Raw genomic sequence first — 21,727 nt, forward strand, 5'->3', positions numbered from 1 at the left:
ATCACACCCTTCCCTTTTTCTCTGTCCATCTTTTCCTCCTCCTCACTCCATCTGCTACTGCTTCTCTCTCTCTCTCTCTCTCTCTCTCTCTCTCTCTCTCTCTTTCTTTCTTTCTTTCTCTTTCTCAGGACATTACATCCTTCCCTATCTCTCTGTCCATCTTTTCCTCCTCCCTCTCTATCTTCTCCTGCCCTCTCTCTCCATTTTGTCCTCCCCCTCCTCTCTCTCATTCTACTCCTGCCCCCCTATCCGTCCACCTCCTCCTTCCTGTTTTCTATGTCCATTACCTCCCACCCCTCTATCTGCTATCCCCCCCCCCCTCTCTGACCTTGAACCTTGTTTATTATTGCCGTAGATTCAGATTTAACAACGTTTTCGTATTATGTCCATATTTAAAAGTATATGTATGTATGTATATGTATCTAAACTTGTAAAATTTTGAAGTAAATAGAAAAGGTACAGTTCCAGAACTAGAAAGTTTTAACAGCAGGGACGTACTCGCTTATCGGACATTTCACATCACAGAGGTCTACAATAGAGAGATGGGTAAATCATATTACCTGTCGACCATGATTTTCGTTCTGAGGACCAAGAATCATCGTAAAATAATTGAATCTGAATCTGTGTCAGTGTGGGTTAAAGGTGTTGAGAACTGTAAGAAAATTAAACTCGTTGGTGATCTGACCCATTATTATAGAAATTAAATAAGATCTTTCCTTTCCATTTTCCTTACCAAATAAAATATATTAAACAAAGAAAAATAATTAATTAGCATACTGCATCAGCCACAAGGGAGATACTCTGTGTGAGCGTTGACCTTGGTCATTACGCAACCGCCTATCTCTCCGTGTTTAAAAACATGAATGCAGCTTTGCACCAAAACTCCAAAGCAATCGGTCAAGGACTCTCGGAGATTTGAGATTTTGAAGAGACGAACATCTACGTTTCTACTTACATACTAAGAAAAATGAATTAAGTACCTGAAAACAAGCCTATATTACAGTACAACGTTGTGAAGAAATTTCAGAGCAATCGTCAAGAGCTTTTGGAGATATACAATTCTGAACAAACGAACATTTACATTTTTATTTATACAGGGTGTTACAAAAAGGTACGGCCAAACTTTCAGGAACCATTACTCACACACAAATAAAGAAAATATGTTATGTGGACATGTGTCCGGAAACGCTTACTTTCCACGTTAGAGGTCATTTTATTACTTCTCTTCAAATCACATTAATCATGAAGTGGAAACACAGCAACAGAACGTACCAGCGTGACATCAAACACTTTGTTACAGGAAGTGTTCAAAATGTCCTCCGTTAGCGAGGATACATGCATCCACCCTCCGTCGCATGGAATCCCTGATGCGCTAATGCAGACTTGGAGAATGGCGTATTGTATCACAGCCGTCCACAATACGAGCACGAAGAGTCTCTACTTGGTACCGGGGTTGCGTAGACAAGAGCTTTCAAATGCCCCAATAAATGAAAGTCAAGAGGGTTGAGGTCAGGAGAGCGTGGAGGCCATGGAATTGGCCCGCCTCTACCAATTCATCGGTCACCGAATCTGTTGTTGAGAAGCGTAGGAACACTTCGACTGAAATGTGCAGGAGCTCCATCGTGCATGAACCACATGTTGTGTCGTACTTGTAAAGGCACATGTTCTAGCAGCACAGGTGGAGTATCCCGTATGAAATCATGATAACGTGATCCATTGAGCGTAGGTGGAAGAACATGGGGCCCAGTCAAGACATCACACACAATGTCTGCGCAAACGTTCACAGAAAATCTATGTTGATGACGTGATTGCACAATTGCGTGCGGATTCTCGTCAGCCCACACATGTTGATTGTGAAAATTTACAATTTGATCACGTTGGAATGAAGCCTCATCCGTAAAGAGAACATTTGCACTGAAATGATGATTGACACATTGTTGGATGAACCATTCGCAGAAGTGTACCCGTGGAGGCCAATCAGTTGCTGATAGTGCCTGCACACGCTGTACATGGTACGGAAACAACTGGTTCTTCCGTAGCACTCTCCAGACAGAGACGTGGTCAACGTTACCTTGTACAGCAGCAACTTCTCTGACGCTGACATTAGGGTTATCGTCAACTGCACGAAGAATTTCCTCGTCCATTGCAGTTGTCCTCGTCGTTCTAGGTCTTCCACAGTCGCGAGTCATAGGCTGGAATGTTCCGTGCTCCCTAAGACGCCGATCAATTGCTTCGAACGTCTTCCTGTCGGGACACCTTCGTTCTGGAAATCTGTCTCGATACAAACGTACCGCGCCACGGCTATTGCCCCGTGCTAATCCGTACATCAAATGGGCATCTGCCAACTCCGCATTTGTAAACATTGCACTGACTCCAAAACCACGTTCGTGATGAGCACTAACGTGTTGATGCTACGTACTGATGTGCTTGATGCTAGTACTGCAGAGCAATGAGTCGCATGTCAACACAAGCACCGAAGTCAACATTACCTTCCTTCAATTGGGCCAACTGGCGGTGAATCGAGGAAGTACAGTACATACTGACGAAACGAAAATTAAGCGTTTCCGGACACATGTCCACATAACATCTTTTCTTTATTTCTGTGTGAGGAATGTTTCCTGAAAGTTTGGCCGTACCTTTTTGTAACACCCTGTATAGATTGCCGTGTCGTTCTCTCACGAGAGAGAATCAAGAAGGCAAGGTTGCATCCTGAGGAAATGAAGGAGGTTAGTGATTCTGGTCAATGGGTACCACGGTGCTCTGTATTGTGGCGCAGATTTAGTGCCGATACCGGCGGCAGCTGTTGCACTATCCCCGGGATCAGGTGCAACGCTCCGCGAGGCAATCAGGCGCCCCGTGTCCAATCAGGACTCAGCTGCGCGCACAGAACACGGGGCCAGCTTTAAATGCACCGCCGCGCCGGCAGCAGCAGCAGCAGCAGCAGCAGCAGCAGCAGGAGCAGGAGCTGGCTGGCGAGCACTCAACTTCCGCGGGTCTGGCCAGGAAGAGGAAGCGCGGCTGCGCCTCTTCTGTGCCTCCTCTCGTCTGCTCAGAGATCAAGATACACTGCCCCGGCAGCAACTGCGGCGCGCTCTCCCCCTGGGCTTTCAGCCGGCTCTTCCCGCGAGCATTTCCGCGGAGCGCAGCCGCCGTAAAGGCGCCGCCGGATGGCCCGCCGCGCCGTAGCTTAGCGCCTGCCCTTCCGCTCGCCGCCGCCTCCCTCGCCGCCCCCAACCCTCCACAATTCCGCGTCACGCTCCCTGTGATATTTACACTAGCGGGAAGTACACAGCTGGCTACTAAACTGCAATAGCAGGAAGGACAGCAAATCACAAAATTTTACCTGACCTTTCTAAACAGTACATTATTATAAAAATGGGAATAAATGACGACTAACTGAAACCCTCAGCTTCCGACAGGTGTTGTTGATATACCTCGATGTGGACAGCTGAAAATGTGTGCCCCGACCGGGACTCGAAACCGGGATCTCCTGCTTACATGGCAGACGCTCTATCCATTTGAGCCACCGAGGACACAGATGAACAGCTCAGATGGATAGAGCGTCTGCCATGTAAGCAGGAGATCCCGGGTTCGAGTCCCAGTCGGGGCACACATTTTCAGCTGTCCCCATCGAGGTATATCAACAACACCTGTCGGCAGCTGGGGGTTTCAGTTAGTCATCATTTATTCCAGGGAAAAGCTGCACGGTCATCAACAGTATTCTGTTCTTTCGAGAACAGTTACTGTCTTCACATAAAATGGGAACAAATTTGTAGGCCGTTGGATGGTAAACAGTAGACACAACTGCCACCTCTGGCAGCAGTAACGACTCTTACCCGACTGGACATCAGGTCGAATCAAGCCTCTATGAAAAATCTGGGTAGTTATTCCATGACGCCCCCACTCTATGCCAAACATTTGAAATGGCTGGTGGCGTGCCAGTTTCTCGGCAACCCAGATGGTTTCAACGTATGAGAAATGTGCAGGCTGGAGCAACAGTCTAACTACTAAATAATTCAAGAACAGTATTAATCGCATTTGTTATTGTTACAATACCGCCAACCGGTTTCAACCCGACGTAGGGGTCATCTTCTGGGCGTTTACACCATTGGTCGACTGTTGGTGGTGTCACTCCTGTCTACATAAAGGCAGGAAACTATGTTGTCCAAAAATAATAGTCTAACTCCCCCTATCCGGTGTCTATGTATGCAAAGACAGCACAAGTTGTGTTATTTTGTTGAAAGGTTATGTGCAGCAGATCACGAAAATAGTTCAAATTGCTCTGAGCACTACGGGACTTAACTTCTATCAGTCCCCTAGAACTTAGAACTACTTAAACCTAACTAACCTAAGAACATCACGTCCATGGTCGACGCAGGATTCGAACCTGCGACCCTAGCGGTGGCGCGGATCCAGACAGTAGCGCCTAGAACCGCTCGACCACTTTTACCTGTCTTCGCCGGACGGGGTGGCCGAGGCTTTTCAAATGAAACGAACTTTATTAACATTCTACATCTTTATTCTTCATGACTGAATATTTATTTCTCAAAATAGTCACCCTGACGATAAACACGTTTCTTCCAACGTGGGACCAGTTTCTTAATAACGTCATTGTAAAATGTTTGACTTTGTTGACGGAACTACAACCTCACCTCTGCATGAACCGCTTTATCACTATCAAAGTGAAGTCCTCGAAGGTGGTCGTTAAATTTGGGAAACAGATGACAATCGGAGGGGACCAAGTCAGGACTGTATGGAGGATGATCCGTGACAGTGAACCCAAGCAGCCGGCCGGGGTGCCCGAGCGGTTCTAGACGCTACAGTCTGGAACCGCGCGACCGCTACTGTCGCCGGTTCGAATCCTGCCTCGGGAATGGATGTGTATGATGTCGTTAGGTTAGTGAGGCTTAAGTAGTTCTAAGTCTAGGGGACTGATGACCTGAGATGTTGAGTCCCATAGTGCTCAGAGCCATTTGAACAGGTAAAACCCAATGTCATTGAACCGTCGTAAACTTGCGCCAATCACCCAGAGTGTGAACCATCACCAGTTGTGTTGTGTACCAGTGGCCATGCCTCTAGAGCGGTAGTCATAGAGGGCTGCTTATATCCCATATAATGCTGAGTCCTGACCTCTTGAACCCATTGATGTTGTTGATCCCGTATGATCCTGGTAAGTGCAGAGCGGCAATGGTCATTCTCCTCATACACTCCACATACAGTTATGTACATCGTGACTCCATATACACAGCTGGGACTCGTCTGAGAAAACTATGGAGTTAGGTGATTTGAGTGTTCATTGGGTGCCAAATTTAGTACAGAGAGCTGTCATCTCTGGCAGCAGTAAAGACTCGTACACAGGTGGACATCAATTTGAGCTGCGCTTTGACGCTGGGTTAGGGTACGTCATTCCATGCTGCTTCAACTGCTATGCCAACCATTCAAAACAACTGGTGACTGGTGGCGTGCCATTCTATCGGCAATCAAGGTGTCTTCGGTGGACGAGTAACTTGCAGGCTAGAGCAATAGTCGAACTCACTCTCACTACAGGTAGCCGAGAACAGCATGAGTTGTGAGATTTTGTTGAAAGGTAATGTCTCGATAGCTTGAGCACAGGGAAAAGTCACCAGCATTAAAACTTCGTAATGTAGTGCCTGCTTGCCCTCAAGAACCAGCCCAGTGGTCGCGTAGTTTACCAAATGCCATCTCTCTAGAGCACTAGTCACACAGGGTTGCTCAGGTCCTGTATGACGCTGAGTATGGACCTCTTGAACCCACTGACTCGCCGCTTGCGTTGTTCGTATGACAATAATAAATGCACTATGGCTATGTTCGTTCTGATTGGAGCGTCCACGAATGGATACATCCATTGTGGTTCTGTATGCGGAGCAAGTACTAATCAGAGAAGACAACGTGGTGCCACTCCTGAGTGAATAAAGTTAAAGGTGGTCTGAGGGTGTACAGGGTGGGAAACATAGTGTACAGAGTTGCCACCTCACCTGGATAGGAAGCGAGTTGAACTGAGCATCGATGACAGATATGGGTATAGCATTTCTTTCTGTTCCAACTCTGTGCCAACCAGCCATAATGGCTGATGAATGGTGACGTGCCATCCTTTCGGCAACCCAGGTGTTTTCAACGGATGAGAGATGTGCAGGCTGAGCAATAATCTAACTCCCTCCATATCTATGTAGGAAAGGACAGGACGGGTTGTTTGATATTGTTGAAAGAAAACGTCTTGGAGATTTCGAAGACAGGAAAAGTACTCCCATGCTGGCTAAAACGTTCATACGGAGTTCTTGTGGTAGGACTTTGCATTCCTCCAACAGCGTAGGTGACATCTGCTGGATGGTCGTAGGTACATGACGTGCTGACTGCCATACGACATCCCGAGGCTTCCCAGACTTCCTCCATGGGATTTGGGGGGGGGGGGGGGAGGGGGGGGAAGGGGCCGGCCAGTCCATTCGCCGAATATCCTAGCACTCTAAGAAATCCTTCACCTGCACTGTTTGATTCTGTCGCGCACTGTAGTCCTTAAAAATTAAGTCAAAGTCGAATGCATCCGTAAAAAGACGCCAAAGGGGTAGGAGTACAATATTACAGTAACGTTGACGGGTGAGTGTACCGAACTCAAATATCAGGAGGTCATTGGTCCCCTGCTGTTCAATCTGTACTTCGAAGAAGCAATAATTGAAGCAAAAGAAAGGTTCTGGAGTGGAATTAAAGTTCAAAGTGGAAGGATATCAGTGATAGGATTCGCTGATGACATTGCTAGCGTCAGTGAAATTCAAAAAGAGATACATGATCTGCTGAATGGAATGAACTGTCTAATGGACTGATAGTAAATCGAAGAAAGATGAAAGTAATGTAATGAGACGTAGTGGCAGTGAGGACAGCGAGAAACGTAACATCAGGATTGCTCGTCAAGAAGTAGATGAGGTTAAGGAATTCTGGTACCTAGGTAGAAAAATAGAAAATGACGGATGGAGTAAGGAGGACATCAAAAGTCTACTAATACCAAACATAGGCCTTAATATGAGGAAGAAATTTCTGACAATGTACGTTTGAAGCCAGAATTGCATAGTAGTGAAACATGGACTGTGGGAAAACCGGAACAGAAGAGAATTGAAGCATTTGAGATGTGGTGCTACAGAAGAATATTGAAAATTAGGAGAACCGATAAAGTAAGAAATGAGGAGGTTCTGCACAGAATCGGAGAGGAAAGGAATATGTGGAAAACACTGGCAAGAAGAAGGGACAAGATGATAGGACACCTGTTAAGACATCACGGAATAAATTACATGGTACTAGAGGGAGCTGTAGAGGGTAAAAACTGTAGAGGAAGGCAGAGATAGGAATCCACGCAGCAAATAACTAAGGACGTATGTTGCAAGGGGTACTTGTGAAGGGGTTGGTAGAGGAGAAGAATTCAAGGCGGGCCGTATCTAACCAGTCAGTAGACTTCAAAAATTGCTCTGAGCACTATGGGACTTAATATTTGAGGTCATCAGTCCCTTCGACTTAGAACTACTTAAACCTAACTAACCTAAGGACACACACATCCATGCCCGATGCAGGACTCGAATCTGCGATCGTAGCAGCAGCGCGGTTCCGGATTGAAGCGCCTAGAACCGCACGGCCACAACTGCCGGCAGTCAGTAGACTGACGACTCAAAAAGAACAATAAAAGAAGAAAGAAGGCGCCCATGCAACATTATGCCGTCTAGCATTGTCGAACATGGTAGTTTCGGTAGTCCAGTTACTATGGTGTGGGGAAACACACGTTACATGGGTGTACTGACGTCATACGTCTAAATCCGGTACACTCGCTGGTCAACTTTATAGGGATACAGCATTCTTCCCATGCGCATCTTTTCATGAGTGCATTCAGTCCTGACTCTACTTGGTGACAATGCGGGACCGCGTCCAACTGTGCAAGTGGATAGGTTCTTGTAACAAGAGGATATTCTGTGGATGGATAGGTCTGCCCTTTTCCCTGACTTAGATCCCATCGAGCACATTTGGAATTCATTGCGGAGACGTACTGCAACACGTCCAAATGCCCCCAACGACTGTCCAACAGCGGTGGTGGAAGAGTGAAACGCCCTACCAAAAGAACTCCTTATCGAGCTTTTGGCCTTCACTGCAGCGCGTTGCAGACAGTGCATTGCAGTCTGTGGCGATCATACACCCTGTTAAGAACCACGTCCCACAATTTGTGATGTCCTGGGCACCATCAAAATCGCGCTGTCTTCAGTGTAGTTATTGTCTATGGACAAAAATGCCATTTCTGTTCATCTCACTACGCGTTTAGTTCAGTTACTTCCTCTATTGTGCTGTAGCAGTTCCTTCTATGTACGGTCCGAGTTTCGTCCAGCTATGTAACTTGTCAGTGACATGTCGTGAGAAATTACTTTTGTCCCTACGTTTAGCACAGCAGTGTAATTATCTACACTAGTGGCCATTAAAATTGCTGCACCACGAAGATGACGCGCTACAGACGTGAAATTTAACCAAGGGGATGAAGATGCGGTGATATGCAAATGATTATCTTTTCAGAGCATTCACACAAGGTTGGCGCCGGAGGCGACACCTACAACGTGCGACGTTTCCAACCGATTTCTCATAGACAAACAGCAGCTGACCGGCGTTGCCTGGTGAAACGTTGTTGTGATGCGTCGTGTAAGGAGGAGAAATGCGTACCATCACGTTTCCGACTTTGATAAAGGTCAAATTGTAGGCTATCGTGATTTCGGTTAGTCATATCGCAACATGGCTGCTCGCGTTGGCCGAAATCCAATGACTGTTAGCAGAATATGGAATCGGTGGGTTCATGAGGGTAATACCGAACGCCGTGCTGGATCCCAACGGCATCGTATCACTACCAGTCGAGATGACAGGCATCTTATCCGCATGGCTGGAATGGATCGTGCAGTCATGTCTCGATCCCTAAGTCAACAGATGGGGACGTTTGCAGGACAACAACCATATGCACGAACAGTTCCACGACGTTTGCAGCAGCATGGACTATCAGCTTGGAGACCATGGCTGCGGTTACCCTTGACACTGCATCACAGACAGGAGCGCCTGCGATGGTGAACTCAACGTCGAACCTGGGTGTACGAATGGCAAAACGTCATTTTTTTTCGGATGAATCCACGTTCTGTTTACAGCATTATGATGGTCGCATCCGTGTTTGGCGACATCGCGGTGAACGCACATTGGAAGCGTGTATTCGTCATCGGCATACTGGCGTATCACCAGCATGATGGTATGGGGTGCCATTGGTTACACGTCTCGGTCACATCTTGTTGGAATTGACGGCACTGTGAACAGTGGACGTTGCAATTCAGATGTGTTGCAACCCGTGGCTCTACCCTCATTCTATCCCTGCGAAACCCTACATTTCAGCAGGATAATGCACGACCGCATATTGCAGGTCCTGTACTGGCGTTTCTGGATACAGAAAATGTTCGACTGCTGCCCTGGCCAGCACATTCTTCAGATCTCTCACCAATTAAAACGTCTGGTCAATGGTGGCCCAGCAACTGGCTCGTCAATATACGCCAGTGGTATCGTGTTGAAGCTGCATGGGCAGCTGTACCTGTACACGCCATCCAAGCCCTGTTTGACTCAATGCCCAGGCGTATCAAGGCCGTTGGTACTGATCTCTCAGGATCTATGTACCCAAATTGCTTGAAAATGTAATCACATGTCAGTTCTGGTATAATATATTTGTCCAATGAATACCCGTTTATCATCTGTATTTCTTCTTGGTGTAGCAGTTTTAATGGCCAGTAGTGTAAATTCTTGGTAGGGGTGAAGTGGCTGCTTCTTCGAAAGGAAGACTGCGAGGGGTCTCTCGGGAAACGGGCCTCCGCCTGCAGAGGCAGGTAACGACTGCCACGTGCGTCCCTTGCATTCGCAAAAGAGCCGCGCGCGACTGGCCCCTAGTAGCGGAAATCGCTTAATCCGGGAGACAGACGCCGCTGGCAAGGGAAAGCGCCCCGAGCAGTTGCTCGCCGGCAATTTAGGGTAAGGGAGTTGGCAACGGTGAGCGCAGGTGTACGTCTCGTCGACACGGCGTCTGGACCTGCGCCAGATCCAGCCCTCTCCCCCCCCCCCCCCCATTCCCTCTCTCTTTCTCCCTCGCCTCTCTCCGTGTGTGTGTGTGTGTGTGTGTGTGTGTGTGTGTGTGTGTGCGCAGAGGGATCAGGCTGAGGTAGAAAACGCTGCGGCTCTACCAATGTCTTCGGCAATAACGTCCTGAAGAATGTTGTGTTATTCCGCATTTACACAACAGTCTCATTTTCAGTGGCGGCTCATACCAAATTTCGCCAATGTGTTCTATTATTGCAGAAGTAAACAGTCTGCGTTTCAGTACTTAGTCAGGATTGGTGGGACTTAACATTATTGCGATATTATCTTTACCTAATGCACTAAGATCAAGTATATCGTTTATATGTTTACGGTTTCTGCTATATATATATATATATATATATATATATATATATATATATATATATATAATTTTTTTTTTGTTAACGTATTGATATGTCCTGGTTCTTTCACCCCCAACCCCCAGAACCCCACGCATTGCAGTCCTCCGATATGAAAACCAAAAGATGTAGTTCCAACTGTTTTGTACACTTTCACTCTAAATTTTCTCGTATACTGGCTTTTTTTACCACCACCTATGGTCTCTTGACTTCCTAGGTTAATAATCGTAACTAAATTGAATATATTAATTTTGTGTATGGAACTGGTGCGTAACTTCGTAGGAATAAGTTCGCAACGTTTCCCATCAGTTTAATAAACACAACAGACACAAATAACAGACACCTAAGTCATCAATAATATATTCTCCTTCGCCATTCACAACAGTTTGCTAACGGTGCGATAACTTTCCGTTTCGGCGACCGTAGAATTCACATGGTTTTGAGGTGAAGAACTCGTCGAGCCGTGTTCGAAGCACATTTTCATCCGGAAAGAAAGTTCCTTGAAAGTTGTTCGATACAGAACGGAAAGGGTGAAAATCTGAGGGCGCAAGATCAGATGAATAACGTGGGTGCGGAATGACTTCGCAATCAGTCTCCTGTTTAGCGTTTTTGTCAGTCTAGCGGAATGCGGACGGGCGGTATAGTCGAGTAGCATCACTTCACGCTGTCACCCTGGAACTTATTTTCGGATTGCGTTTGCAAGACGTCTTAGTTCTTGACAATAAATGTCAGCAATGATTGTTACACGTCAGAGAAGCAATTCGTAGTACTCGCTGTTCCACCAGTTGCATTATCTTTTGTGGGTGCGCGAACGTGTCTTTACGGGGAGTTGCTGCTTTCGTTGGGCTTTGTCGTTACTCTCTTTCCCTTATGTTAGCATAAAAACACCATTTCTCTTCATCAGTAACGGTACAGAACAGGAGTGGTCGTTGTTGTTTACGTTCACGAGCGAACTCATGGCGAGCAAGTGGAGATGGACTTACGAGGTGTGGCTAGAAAAACGCCGGACTGGTACTGGTGAAACAATAAAACGAATGCAATAAGGCTGAAAGTCGCGTGGCCTGTCACGTGACTCTCGCTCCGCCTACTGCTCGAGTTTCATCTGCCTCCTGCACTCAGTCTGCCCGTGGCGTCTGTTTTAAGTAGTTGACGTTTTGTCTGTGCGTCGGAAAATGTTGAGTGTACAGAAAGAACAGCGTGTTAATATCAAATTTTGTTTCAAACTAGGAAAATCTGCAAGTGAAACGTTTGTAATGTTACAACAAGTGTACGGCGATGATTGTTTATCGCGAACACAAGTGTTTGAGTGGTTTAAACGATTTAAAGATGGCCGCGAAGACACCAGTGATGACACTCGCACTGGCAGACCATTGTCAGCAAAAACTGATGCAAACATTGAAAAAATCGGTAAACTTGTTCGACACTTTCCTTGTCAACTCCTGTTAACTCAGACACTGCTCTGATTGTTAAACGGCGATCTTGTCGAACAAGTTTACCGATTTTTTCAATGTTTGCATCAGTTTTTGCTGACAGTGGTCTGCCAGTGCGAGTGTCATCACTGGTGTCTTCGCGGCCATCTTTAAATCGTTTAAACCACTCAAACACTTGTGTTCGCGATAAACAATCATCGCCGTACACTTGTTGTAACATTACAAACGTTTCACTTGCAGATTTTCCTAGTTTGAAACAAAATTTGATGTTAACACGCTGTTCTTTCTGTACACTCAACATTTCCGACGCACAGACAAAACGTCAACTACTTAAAACAGACGCCACGGGCAGACTGAGTGCAGGAGGCAGATGAAACTCGAGCAGTAGGCGGAGCGAGAGTCACGTGACAGGCCACGCGACTTTCAGCCTTATTGCATTCGTTTTATTGTTTCACCAGTACTAGTCCGGTTTTTTTCTAGCCACACCTCGTATAGACACCCCCTGACTTTGGCTTACAGTATCCGTACACCCAATTTTTAAACCTTCTCCATTCCATGCAAACACCGCACGGTGGTGGAATGATCACAGTTCATCATATTTTACAGTTGGCGAGTAGACTGACGATGTTCATTGTGGCTTAATGCGTTTGAACGAACTTCATCAAACCCCTAAGGTCTTGTTGGACTTGGAGAGTCATAATGTCAAAACGATCCTCCTTAAAACAAGAAAACCGTTTTCTTGCAATGATCCGTCCAATGACATTATCCTCCACGGCGTAAATGTTTTTGGCTGCCTTCGTTGCTGTCACGCCATCTGTTGAAGTCAAACAGAAGAATACGTCGGAAATGTTTCAACTTCTCCACCTCGCACTTCATTTTCTAGCACTCACACCTCCACTCACTATCTTCAAATGAGAAATTGACAATATGTAAACTCTAACAGCAACAGTGCACTTACAAACAAAAAATGACAATAGATAACCAAATCCATAGCAGCTGGAACACGTACATGCAAAACAAAAACGCTACGAACTTGTTCATAAACCTTATGTATAAATTGAACTGTTTAAGCTAAATACAGAAAAAATGGTTCAAATGGCTCTGAGCACTATGGGACTTAACTGCTGAGTTCATCAGTCCCATAGTACTTATAACTACTTAAACCTAACTAACCTAAGGACATCACACACATCCATGTCAGAGGCAGGATTCGAACCTGCGACCGAAGTGGTCACGCAGTTCCAGACTGAAGTGCCTAGAACCGCTCGGCCACAGCAGCCGACGCTAAATACAGACAGAATTTATAATTAATAGTTTAACACCGAGAAATAAAATGAAAGAAGAGGTGGCAGCAATGGGATTCGAATCTAAGACGACAAGTTGTCAGTGTACGCACTTGATCACTGCACCATAGCACCAATGCATGAAATGCTGCTAACATACCTTCATACTCAACTCGTAAATCTTTACAGAGCTTTGCACCTTTTCCTAGAGCTTACTCAAGCGGAATATTCTACAAAATTGAAAGGGATATCTATCTGCTTCTACTCATATACTTTGAGCCAAATCAGCGAGCCCTGTTTTTGTTGGGTTTGTATTTGTAAGACGTCTGCCAAGTTATTTAACTCTCACTTTCTCCTCCAGAAATCTACTGGAAAAGGGCTCTTTAGTATATCATCTACAGGACGTTGCCTCACTGCCGGCTGTGATGGAGTCATGTCAGAGTATGCGCAGACGAAAACAGACAGCTGCTTTCGTTTTTTAGTTGATCGTAGTGTCTCAGAGCATCATTTCAGCACTCGATACTGGTTTCTAGTTATTGCAGAGAGAGTACTGGACGACATGTTTTCGACCGTTTTTCATGTATTCCAGCTTGCATTCGAATAGAAAAGGAATAATGCCTGTGTGATTTCTAGCCCGTATCCAAGGAGAAATGGTGTAATCTAGTGCGATATTTAAAGCGGGTTGCAGCACATTAGCACATGATCACCGGCCGCCACTGCTCATTCGTACCAACTGTTGCTGTTATTTCTTTTATTTTTATTTATTTATCCTGTTCTGTGGCACCATGCGAGCCAGAACTACTTGGTCATGGAACCCGTCGATACGTTTTTTGTGGTGCACTGATCAAACATTTGGTGAACACAACAGCTAAAGAATTAATAAACTATGAAGAAAGATTTCCAGAGTTTATGCGACCAAAAAACACATTGATCGCACATTTACGGTGTCTGGCGGAGGATATTTCTCGTATAAATACCTCTAATACCTTTCACTGTGAAACATCCCCTTAGAAAAATTTATGAATTACTGTGCTGGTAAACCCCTTACGTTATTTGATTTTCAAACAGCTGAGCAAAACTGAACGTACTCAGACACCTCTCTTTACTTATTCTGATCAACACTAAACTAACACACAAAACTAACACACAAAAGAATGGCCCTGACTAACAATAACCTATACCTTTCATGAATCACTTACCTCACAAAAATCTTCGTTACTTGAACTACTGCAACACAGCGAGCGCCAATACTGCCAGCTAAATAAAAGATTCTAACTACTGAAGACACTAACTACTGATAGGCATAGATAGCAAATCAAAGATTTTGATAGAGAACAAACACCTTAATAGTGTTCAAAAGTTATAATATATATCAGTTCATGACATCCAGTCTTACAAATTTACTGTCTCTGATGGACACACGTCCAGATCATCCACTCTCAAAACTCCGCCATCTCTCTCTCCACATCCACCACTGCTGGCGGCTCACCTCCAACTGCGCAACGCTACGCGCTGTACACATCCAACTGCCCAACACTACAATAGCGAATATTCCAACAATGCCAACCAGCCACAGACTGCACACAGCACAGCTAGTGATTTTCATACAGAGCGCTACGTGGCGTTACCAATATAAAAACCTAAACAGCCCACTTACAACTGATCCGTTTACGAATGACGGAAGGGAAGCCTGATTCTTAGTACAGCCCATAGGAGCTTAAATTTTATCAACTTCCTAGCTGTAATCATTTCTTGGAATGCATGTGGGAGGAATTAGGATGTTGCTCGGCTCTTCTTGCAACGTACCAGAGACGAATTGAGGGTGTGTGTGTGTGTGGGGAGGGGGGGGGGGCGGGGGGGGGGGGCTATCGGTGCGGTGCAGCTCCGCCAACAAGCGCCCCCCTCCCCACTACCACCACCACCACTACTACTACCCCCACCCAAACCAAGAAAATTCTCTAAAATTTTTTCGCTATTTTAGTTGGTATAATAATTGGGAAAATACCTTCGTTTAGTGTAGGGAATTTGGAGACCACGTGGTCATACAAAATTTCTATGAGCTCAGCCCACTTCCACCCCCCCCCCCTCACTCCCCCGCAACTTCCTCCAGGCCAAAACCTTGACTGGACTCTACTATGCTTGTGCTGTGGATGAACTACATTTCCTGAGGATTGTCCCAATGAATCTCGGCCTGGCATCCGATTTTCTTAGTAATTGTTTTATGGTACAATTTCACTTGAGGTCGCTTTGTATGATTTGTGGGGTCCTGCCCATTCGTCTCGTATAGGGTGCCTAAAGGATGTGCGTTCTTGGAACGCTATACAATAATTGCTTTCAAATGCGTGTGAAATCTTATGGGACTTAACTGCTAAGGTCATCAGTCCCTAAGCTTACACACTACTTAACCTAAATTACCTTAAGGACAAACACACACACCCATGCCCGAGGGAGGACTCGAACCTCCGCCGGGACCAGCCGCACAGTCCATGACTGCAGCGCCTTAGACCGCTCGGCTAATCCCTCGCGGCTATACAATTCAAGCAAAACCACTTTAACAATTTTATTACAAGTAAGAAGAGTGACGATACTTAACTTGTATTTACAACAAGTGTCGCAAGCGATGAGCTACATGCAAGCAGTAGTGTTCTTTGCTATAGACAGTGTCCAAAAAAGCAATGGATGTGGATCACTAAAAACTGTCCTGCGATTGCCGTTCTACAATTGTGCTAATACTCTCCGAATACTGACCGGCCGGGGGTGGCAGGAGCAGCACTTATATTCTCTTCTTGCAGAGGTCGATCCTGTCCTAGCGCGGTCCTAATCAGCGCACCATTGGCCGCCGTCGTCTCACCGCCTTCTTTGCTCTTGCGATCTTCGTCTTTGTTCCGGCGCTTGTGGTTACTGCAGAACATGATTGGTACAGATATATTACTGTATTTAATATTTCTAGTGATTTGCGTAAAGTCGAGTAATCGAACAGTAGTGAGCTACATAGTTGTCAAATACTGCGAGGAATTCCTTCACAGAACAGGTGTGTGCCACAACCTTTCAACTTCGATTTTCAGAACATAAGTTTATCACTCGCTTTTTGTCTACAGTTACGCTGAAAGAATTCTGAAAATCAAAACTCCTGAACAGCGCATACTTGTTAGTACAATCCTTAACGTCTTACTTGGTATTGTTTTAAAACATAAGAGAGAAAAGTTACTCTCGTATTTCATTCCACTAAAAGGGGATTACTGAATGTAATGAGACATTATATAAATTTATGATCCTTTACTCGCCTTTAGGCCAGATGGCACTACGCGATGCGCAGCGAAGAGCGTTGTTTTAGCTTTTCTTTGCTCCTATATTACTTTAATTCTCTCGGAATGGGCTCTCTGTCTGTCGTAAGTCTAAACTGTTATCTGACGAGAAAAATATTCTACTTAAGTGATTCATTTCACAGGCTCAAAATTTATAATCTTATTTTTATTTCTTTAAAAATAGATGTTACAAAGGAAGTGCCTATAATACTAACTTTATCATCATTTACATAATCGTAAACATACTCTTATTATACCATCTGGTACGAAATACGGCGCTAATGGAATAAGCGTTGCCACTTTCCCACAGTCGGTACATGGCAGAGCATCACTGTTATTTTAAAGGCGTTATAAGGGCTCTTAGTGGCTGTACAGTGACTGTTCTCTAGATCAGTGTTGTTATGCAAGTGCAGATCGTTTTTGCATCATGTGTTCACTGAAAAAAATGTTCAACTTTTGTTTTTAATAAGTCGATATTGTCAACAACAAAACTCAGGATACGGTATATGTGCAGGGATGGCAAACACCTCAATATCTGCCTAAACGATGTTCGTGTATGAACACTGCAGACCTGCCTGACAGGGCTTTTCCAAGGTTATCGCTAAACGCTAAAGCATTCGGAGATCTACGCTAATATAACCGGCCACAGCTCCTCGGGTAGCGATCCTACACGTTACTCTCAACAACTTTGTATCCAAGCAGAATACTGACAACAAGACAGTTGTTAGAGTTTAAGGTTTGGTTATTAGGAAATCTAGAGTAGATGCTGTATTTAGATGGAGAACTGTGACTGGTGATCAGAGGCTTGAAGGACAATTCCAAGATAGTCATCGTGTTACACACTTGGTGAAGGGACATACTTCCACTCTTATCTTTCTCACCTTCTGCTTTTATTCTTCTTAAAAATATGGTCATGGTTTATATTTTGATTTTCCCAAATTTTGTTAATTTCATAAATTTATCAATTGAAGACATAAAGTCTGAACAAAATTGTGTGATCAAGACGGACCTGACAATAAATTTTCATAAATGTTTATAATTTTTTATTTCTCCTTCTTCAGTGCAAGTGTCTTGTTTGTTTAGAGAAAATTTTCTGATTTTTTACTACGTTTTGAAGTTATATGTCATAACCTATTCTCTGTAAAAAGTTACAATTCGTAAATTTCTGTTTTTGTTTTTCACCTCATCTCCTTCTAACCGCTAATCTTCTTCATTTCTTTGTAATTAGTACGCCCTGTCATCATACTCTACAGTTTTCTTTGAATATTTTACTTATCGTTTCCCCTAAAATTCCCTACATTGCTGTTCTATCGCCTCTAACCTATCCCTCTTCCTGATACCTGTTTTCCATATTTATTTTTCCTGGCCTGTTTTGTCACCGGTTCATGTTGAACCCTATCTTTCTACTAAAATTTTAACATTCTTCAGTCTTCTTCTTGTTCTTCTTCCTTCAAGTGTCACGCATTTTCCCGTTATGTCTTCTTGTTTAGTGCCTTTTATCTGCTGTAAATTACTATTTGATCTTTCCACTTCTTTCTTTTTATAACTATTGATCTTTTCCGTATTGGTTGATAATTTTATTTTATTTTGGGCTTCTGTTTTCATTTATTCTGGGACATAACATCGTCATTTATTTATATACTCCTCCATATGTTCATTTATGACTATCAGATCTAGTCTGATTGTTGTATTCACTATCATTTCAGATTTTCTATATCCATATGCTACTGTTACAGACTACATTTCCGCAGATTGTATTGTTTGTTTATTTCGCGCTTTTGTTGTCCAAATATCACTATGATATACTATAGAAAGCACTGCCATTGTATTGTAGAAACCCATTAGTATATGTTTTCTCTCGTTTTTTATTGTTCTGTAAGTGGTTTCATTACTATAATTGAATCTCTCAATTTTTTCGACGCATCTTTTCCGTTTGTGAAAGAAATGGTATTTCACAAGAAGTTGAATTATTCCATTCTCTCTGTTTTCTAGTAGTTAACTACAGTTTTGCTTGACACTGAGACTTGATCCTTTAAAGCTATGGCTTTAGTACTTTGGATCGAGACTGTTAACTTAACTGATCTTGGCAGTTTTGTTTGATTTATATGAGGCTAACTTTTAGTAAGATATTAGTATTTTCTACGTACCTTGATTTTGCCATATGATATACAGGGTGATGACGAACGTTTCCCCTGTTTGTGGATGAATCTGTAGGGCGCTCAACGTCACGGTCATCAGCGCCGAAGTTCCTATGATCATCTGCAGTGTGTTCCTTCTTTGACGCAGGCTGTGTGATTGACGCAGTTTGCTGTAATCAACAGGATTGTTCGGTATTCGCGTCGGGGACAAGCCGAGGCGGTACTTGTGTACGGCTAAGCAGATGGAAACCGTCGAGAGGCAGCACGGCAATACCAAACCGAGTACCCTCTCAGACACCAACCACAACGGATAAGGCCTTTTTGGGTTTGTGTGATCGTGGGTTCTTTCAGACGGACGAATGTGCAGGGTGGCAGAGGACTCTGCGTACATCAGATGTGGAGAACTGGGTTCTACTGGATATGCTGCCTCTCCACCGTTTTCATCTGCTCAGCCGTACACTAACACCATCTCGGCTTGTTCCCGACTTGAATGCTGGAACCATTCTGCTAGTTACAGTACGCTGCGTCAATCAAGCAGCCTGCAACACACAAGGAACACATGGCACGTGGTCAGAGAAACTTTCATACGTCAGCGCGATATACCGTTCCAACGAATGCATTTTCGGATACAGGTTCTTAGGACCTTTTTTCGTCATTTTCCAGTCAGGAACCCGTCCCTGCAGTTTGTTGGTTTTATTAATGTTCCAGCTGCCGAGAATTCTTCCGGGTTGTATGGCCGTGGTCCATGGAACTCTTCTATTCCTGACATCCTCTGAGGTGCTCTTGGTTGTGATGAGTCTTGCGGACTGACAAGTCGGACGTCGAAGACTGGCCTAAATACGGTGGAAAATGGGAGTGGTCTGGATTTCACGTGATAGCAGAGAGTAACCCTGTCACGGATAAAATATAACTAGCTATCGTAGTATGACAAAGATAAAAACTTCTCATCGATTCTGTAGCGCCACTGTCCATATATCGCTGAGTTTCATACCTTCTTCTTTTGTGTTAAAAGCATCCCCATGTTTATATTTTTCGGTGGCTTCTCTATACAGCCATGGATAATAGTTCGTCATAGTACATAAAACTTCAGTTCCCAAAAATTTATCTACGTGATCACCCGACTGAAAACATGTTCCACCACGGCTGACTTGTCTGTTTTCCCTAGTCGACAAATACTTCTATGTTCCTTCAACTGTGTATTCCCGCTTATCTTTGTAGTTCTAATGTATATACCACTTCTAGACAGAGGGGACGTTTATCCTTAACGGAACGAAGCGCTTGGCCTATTTTCTTAGTTGGTCTGAAAATCGGTCGAACGTTATGTTTCCTTAAAATATCACCGATTTGATCCGTTACTTTTTTGATGAAGGGTAGAGAAACCGTGTTCTTCATTGTTCTATCGTTGTCCTTAGGCCTCCTGTTATTCGGTCGCAAAACTATTTATTTCCTTTCTAGAGTACCCATTCTTCTCAAAAGCCTGCTTTAGATGTTTTAACAAGGCGTACAAGTATTCCGGCGCACAAATTCTTTCAGTTCAGTCCACTAGACTTTTAACTACACCTCTTTTCTGTTGTGGATGATGATTGTATGTCGGTATGTGTAACCTTCCGAAAAACTTCATGTTTCAAGCTGCCATCAATCTGTCTCATCACAAAGACATCCAAGAAGTATATTGCATTGTCTTTCTCTATTTCCATGGTAAACTGAATTTTCGGATTTATACTATTTATACAGGGGGTTACAAAAATGTACGGCCAAACTTTGAGGAAACATTCCCCACACACAAAGAAAGAAAATATGTTATGTGGACATGTGTCCAGAAACGCTTACTTTCCATGTTAGAGCTCATTTTATTACTTCTCTTCAAATCACATTAATCATGGAATGGAAGCACACAGCAACAGAACGTACCAGCGTGACTTCAAACACTTTGTTACAGGAAATGTTCAAAATATCCTCCGTTAGTGAGGATACATGCATCCACCCTCCGTCGCATGGAATCCCTGATGCGCTAATGCAGACTTGGAGAATGGCGTATTGTATCACAGCCGTCCACAATACGAGCACGAAGAGTCTCTACATTTGGTACCGGGGTTTCGTAGACGAGAGCTTTCAAATGCCACCATAAATGAAAGTCAAGAGGGTTGAGGTCAGGAGAGCGTGGAGGCCATGGAATTGGTTCGCCTCTACCAATCCATCTGTTGTTGAGAAGCGCACGAACACTTCGACTGAAATGTGCAGGAGCTCCATCGTGCATGAACCACATGTTGTGTCGTACTTGTAAAGGCACATGTTCTAGCAGCACACGTAGAGTATCCCGTATGAAATCATGATAACGTGTTCCATTGAGCGTAGGTGGAAGAACATGGGGCCCAATGAAGACATCACCAACAATGCCTGCCCAAACGTTCACAGAAAATCTGTGTTGATGACGTGATTGCACAATTGCGTGCGGATTCTCGTCAGCCCAAAATGTTGATTGTGAAAATTTATACTTTGATCACGTTGGAATGAAGCCTCATCCGTAAACAGAACATTTGCACTGAAATGAGGATTGACACATTATTGGATGAACCATCCGCAGAAGTGTACCCGTAGAGGCCAATCAGCTGCTCATAGTGCCTGCACACGCTGTACATGGTACGGAAACAACTGGTTCTCCCGTAGCACTCTCCATACAGCGACGTGGTCAACGTTACCTAGTACAGCAGCAACTTCTCTGACGCTGACATTAGGGTTATCGTCAACTGCACGAAGAATTGCCTCGTCCATTGCAGGTGTCCTCGTCGTTCTAGGTCTTCCCCAGTCGCGAGTCATAGCCTGGAATGTTCCGTGCTCCCTAAGACGCCGATCAATTGCTTCGAACCTCTTCCTGTCGGGACACCTTCGTTCTGGAAATCTGTCTCGATGCAAACGTACCGCGCCACGGCTATTGCCCCGTGCTAATCCATACGTCAAATGGGCATCTGCCAACTCCGCATTTGTAAACATTGCACTGACTCCAAAACCACGTTCGTGATGAACACTTACGTGTTGATGCTACGTACTGATGTGCTTGATGCTAGTACTGTAGAG

At 44.4% G+C, this 21,727-nt stretch overlaps 1 protein-coding gene across 1 annotated transcript in view; it reads left to right on the forward strand.

Annotated features, from left to right (window-relative positions):
- Nucleotides 1-21,727, forward strand: part of LOC126230110 (uncharacterized) — a 121,009-nt gene that overhangs the window by 5,822 nt on the left and 93,460 nt on the right. The window contains exon 2 of the mRNA XM_049942384.1: nucleotides 2,869-3,182. Within this exon, the coding sequence (XP_049798341.1) occupies nucleotides 2,869-3,182 (314 nt within the window). The remainder of the gene's footprint in view (nucleotides 1-2,868; nucleotides 3,183-21,727) is intronic.

The sequence above is a fragment of the Schistocerca nitens genome, chromosome 1 (genome assembly GCF_023898315.1).
Source record: "Schistocerca nitens isolate TAMUIC-IGC-003100 chromosome 1, iqSchNite1.1, whole genome shotgun sequence".
Classification (NCBI taxonomy): Eukaryota; Metazoa; Arthropoda; class Insecta; order Orthoptera; family Acrididae; genus Schistocerca; species Schistocerca nitens.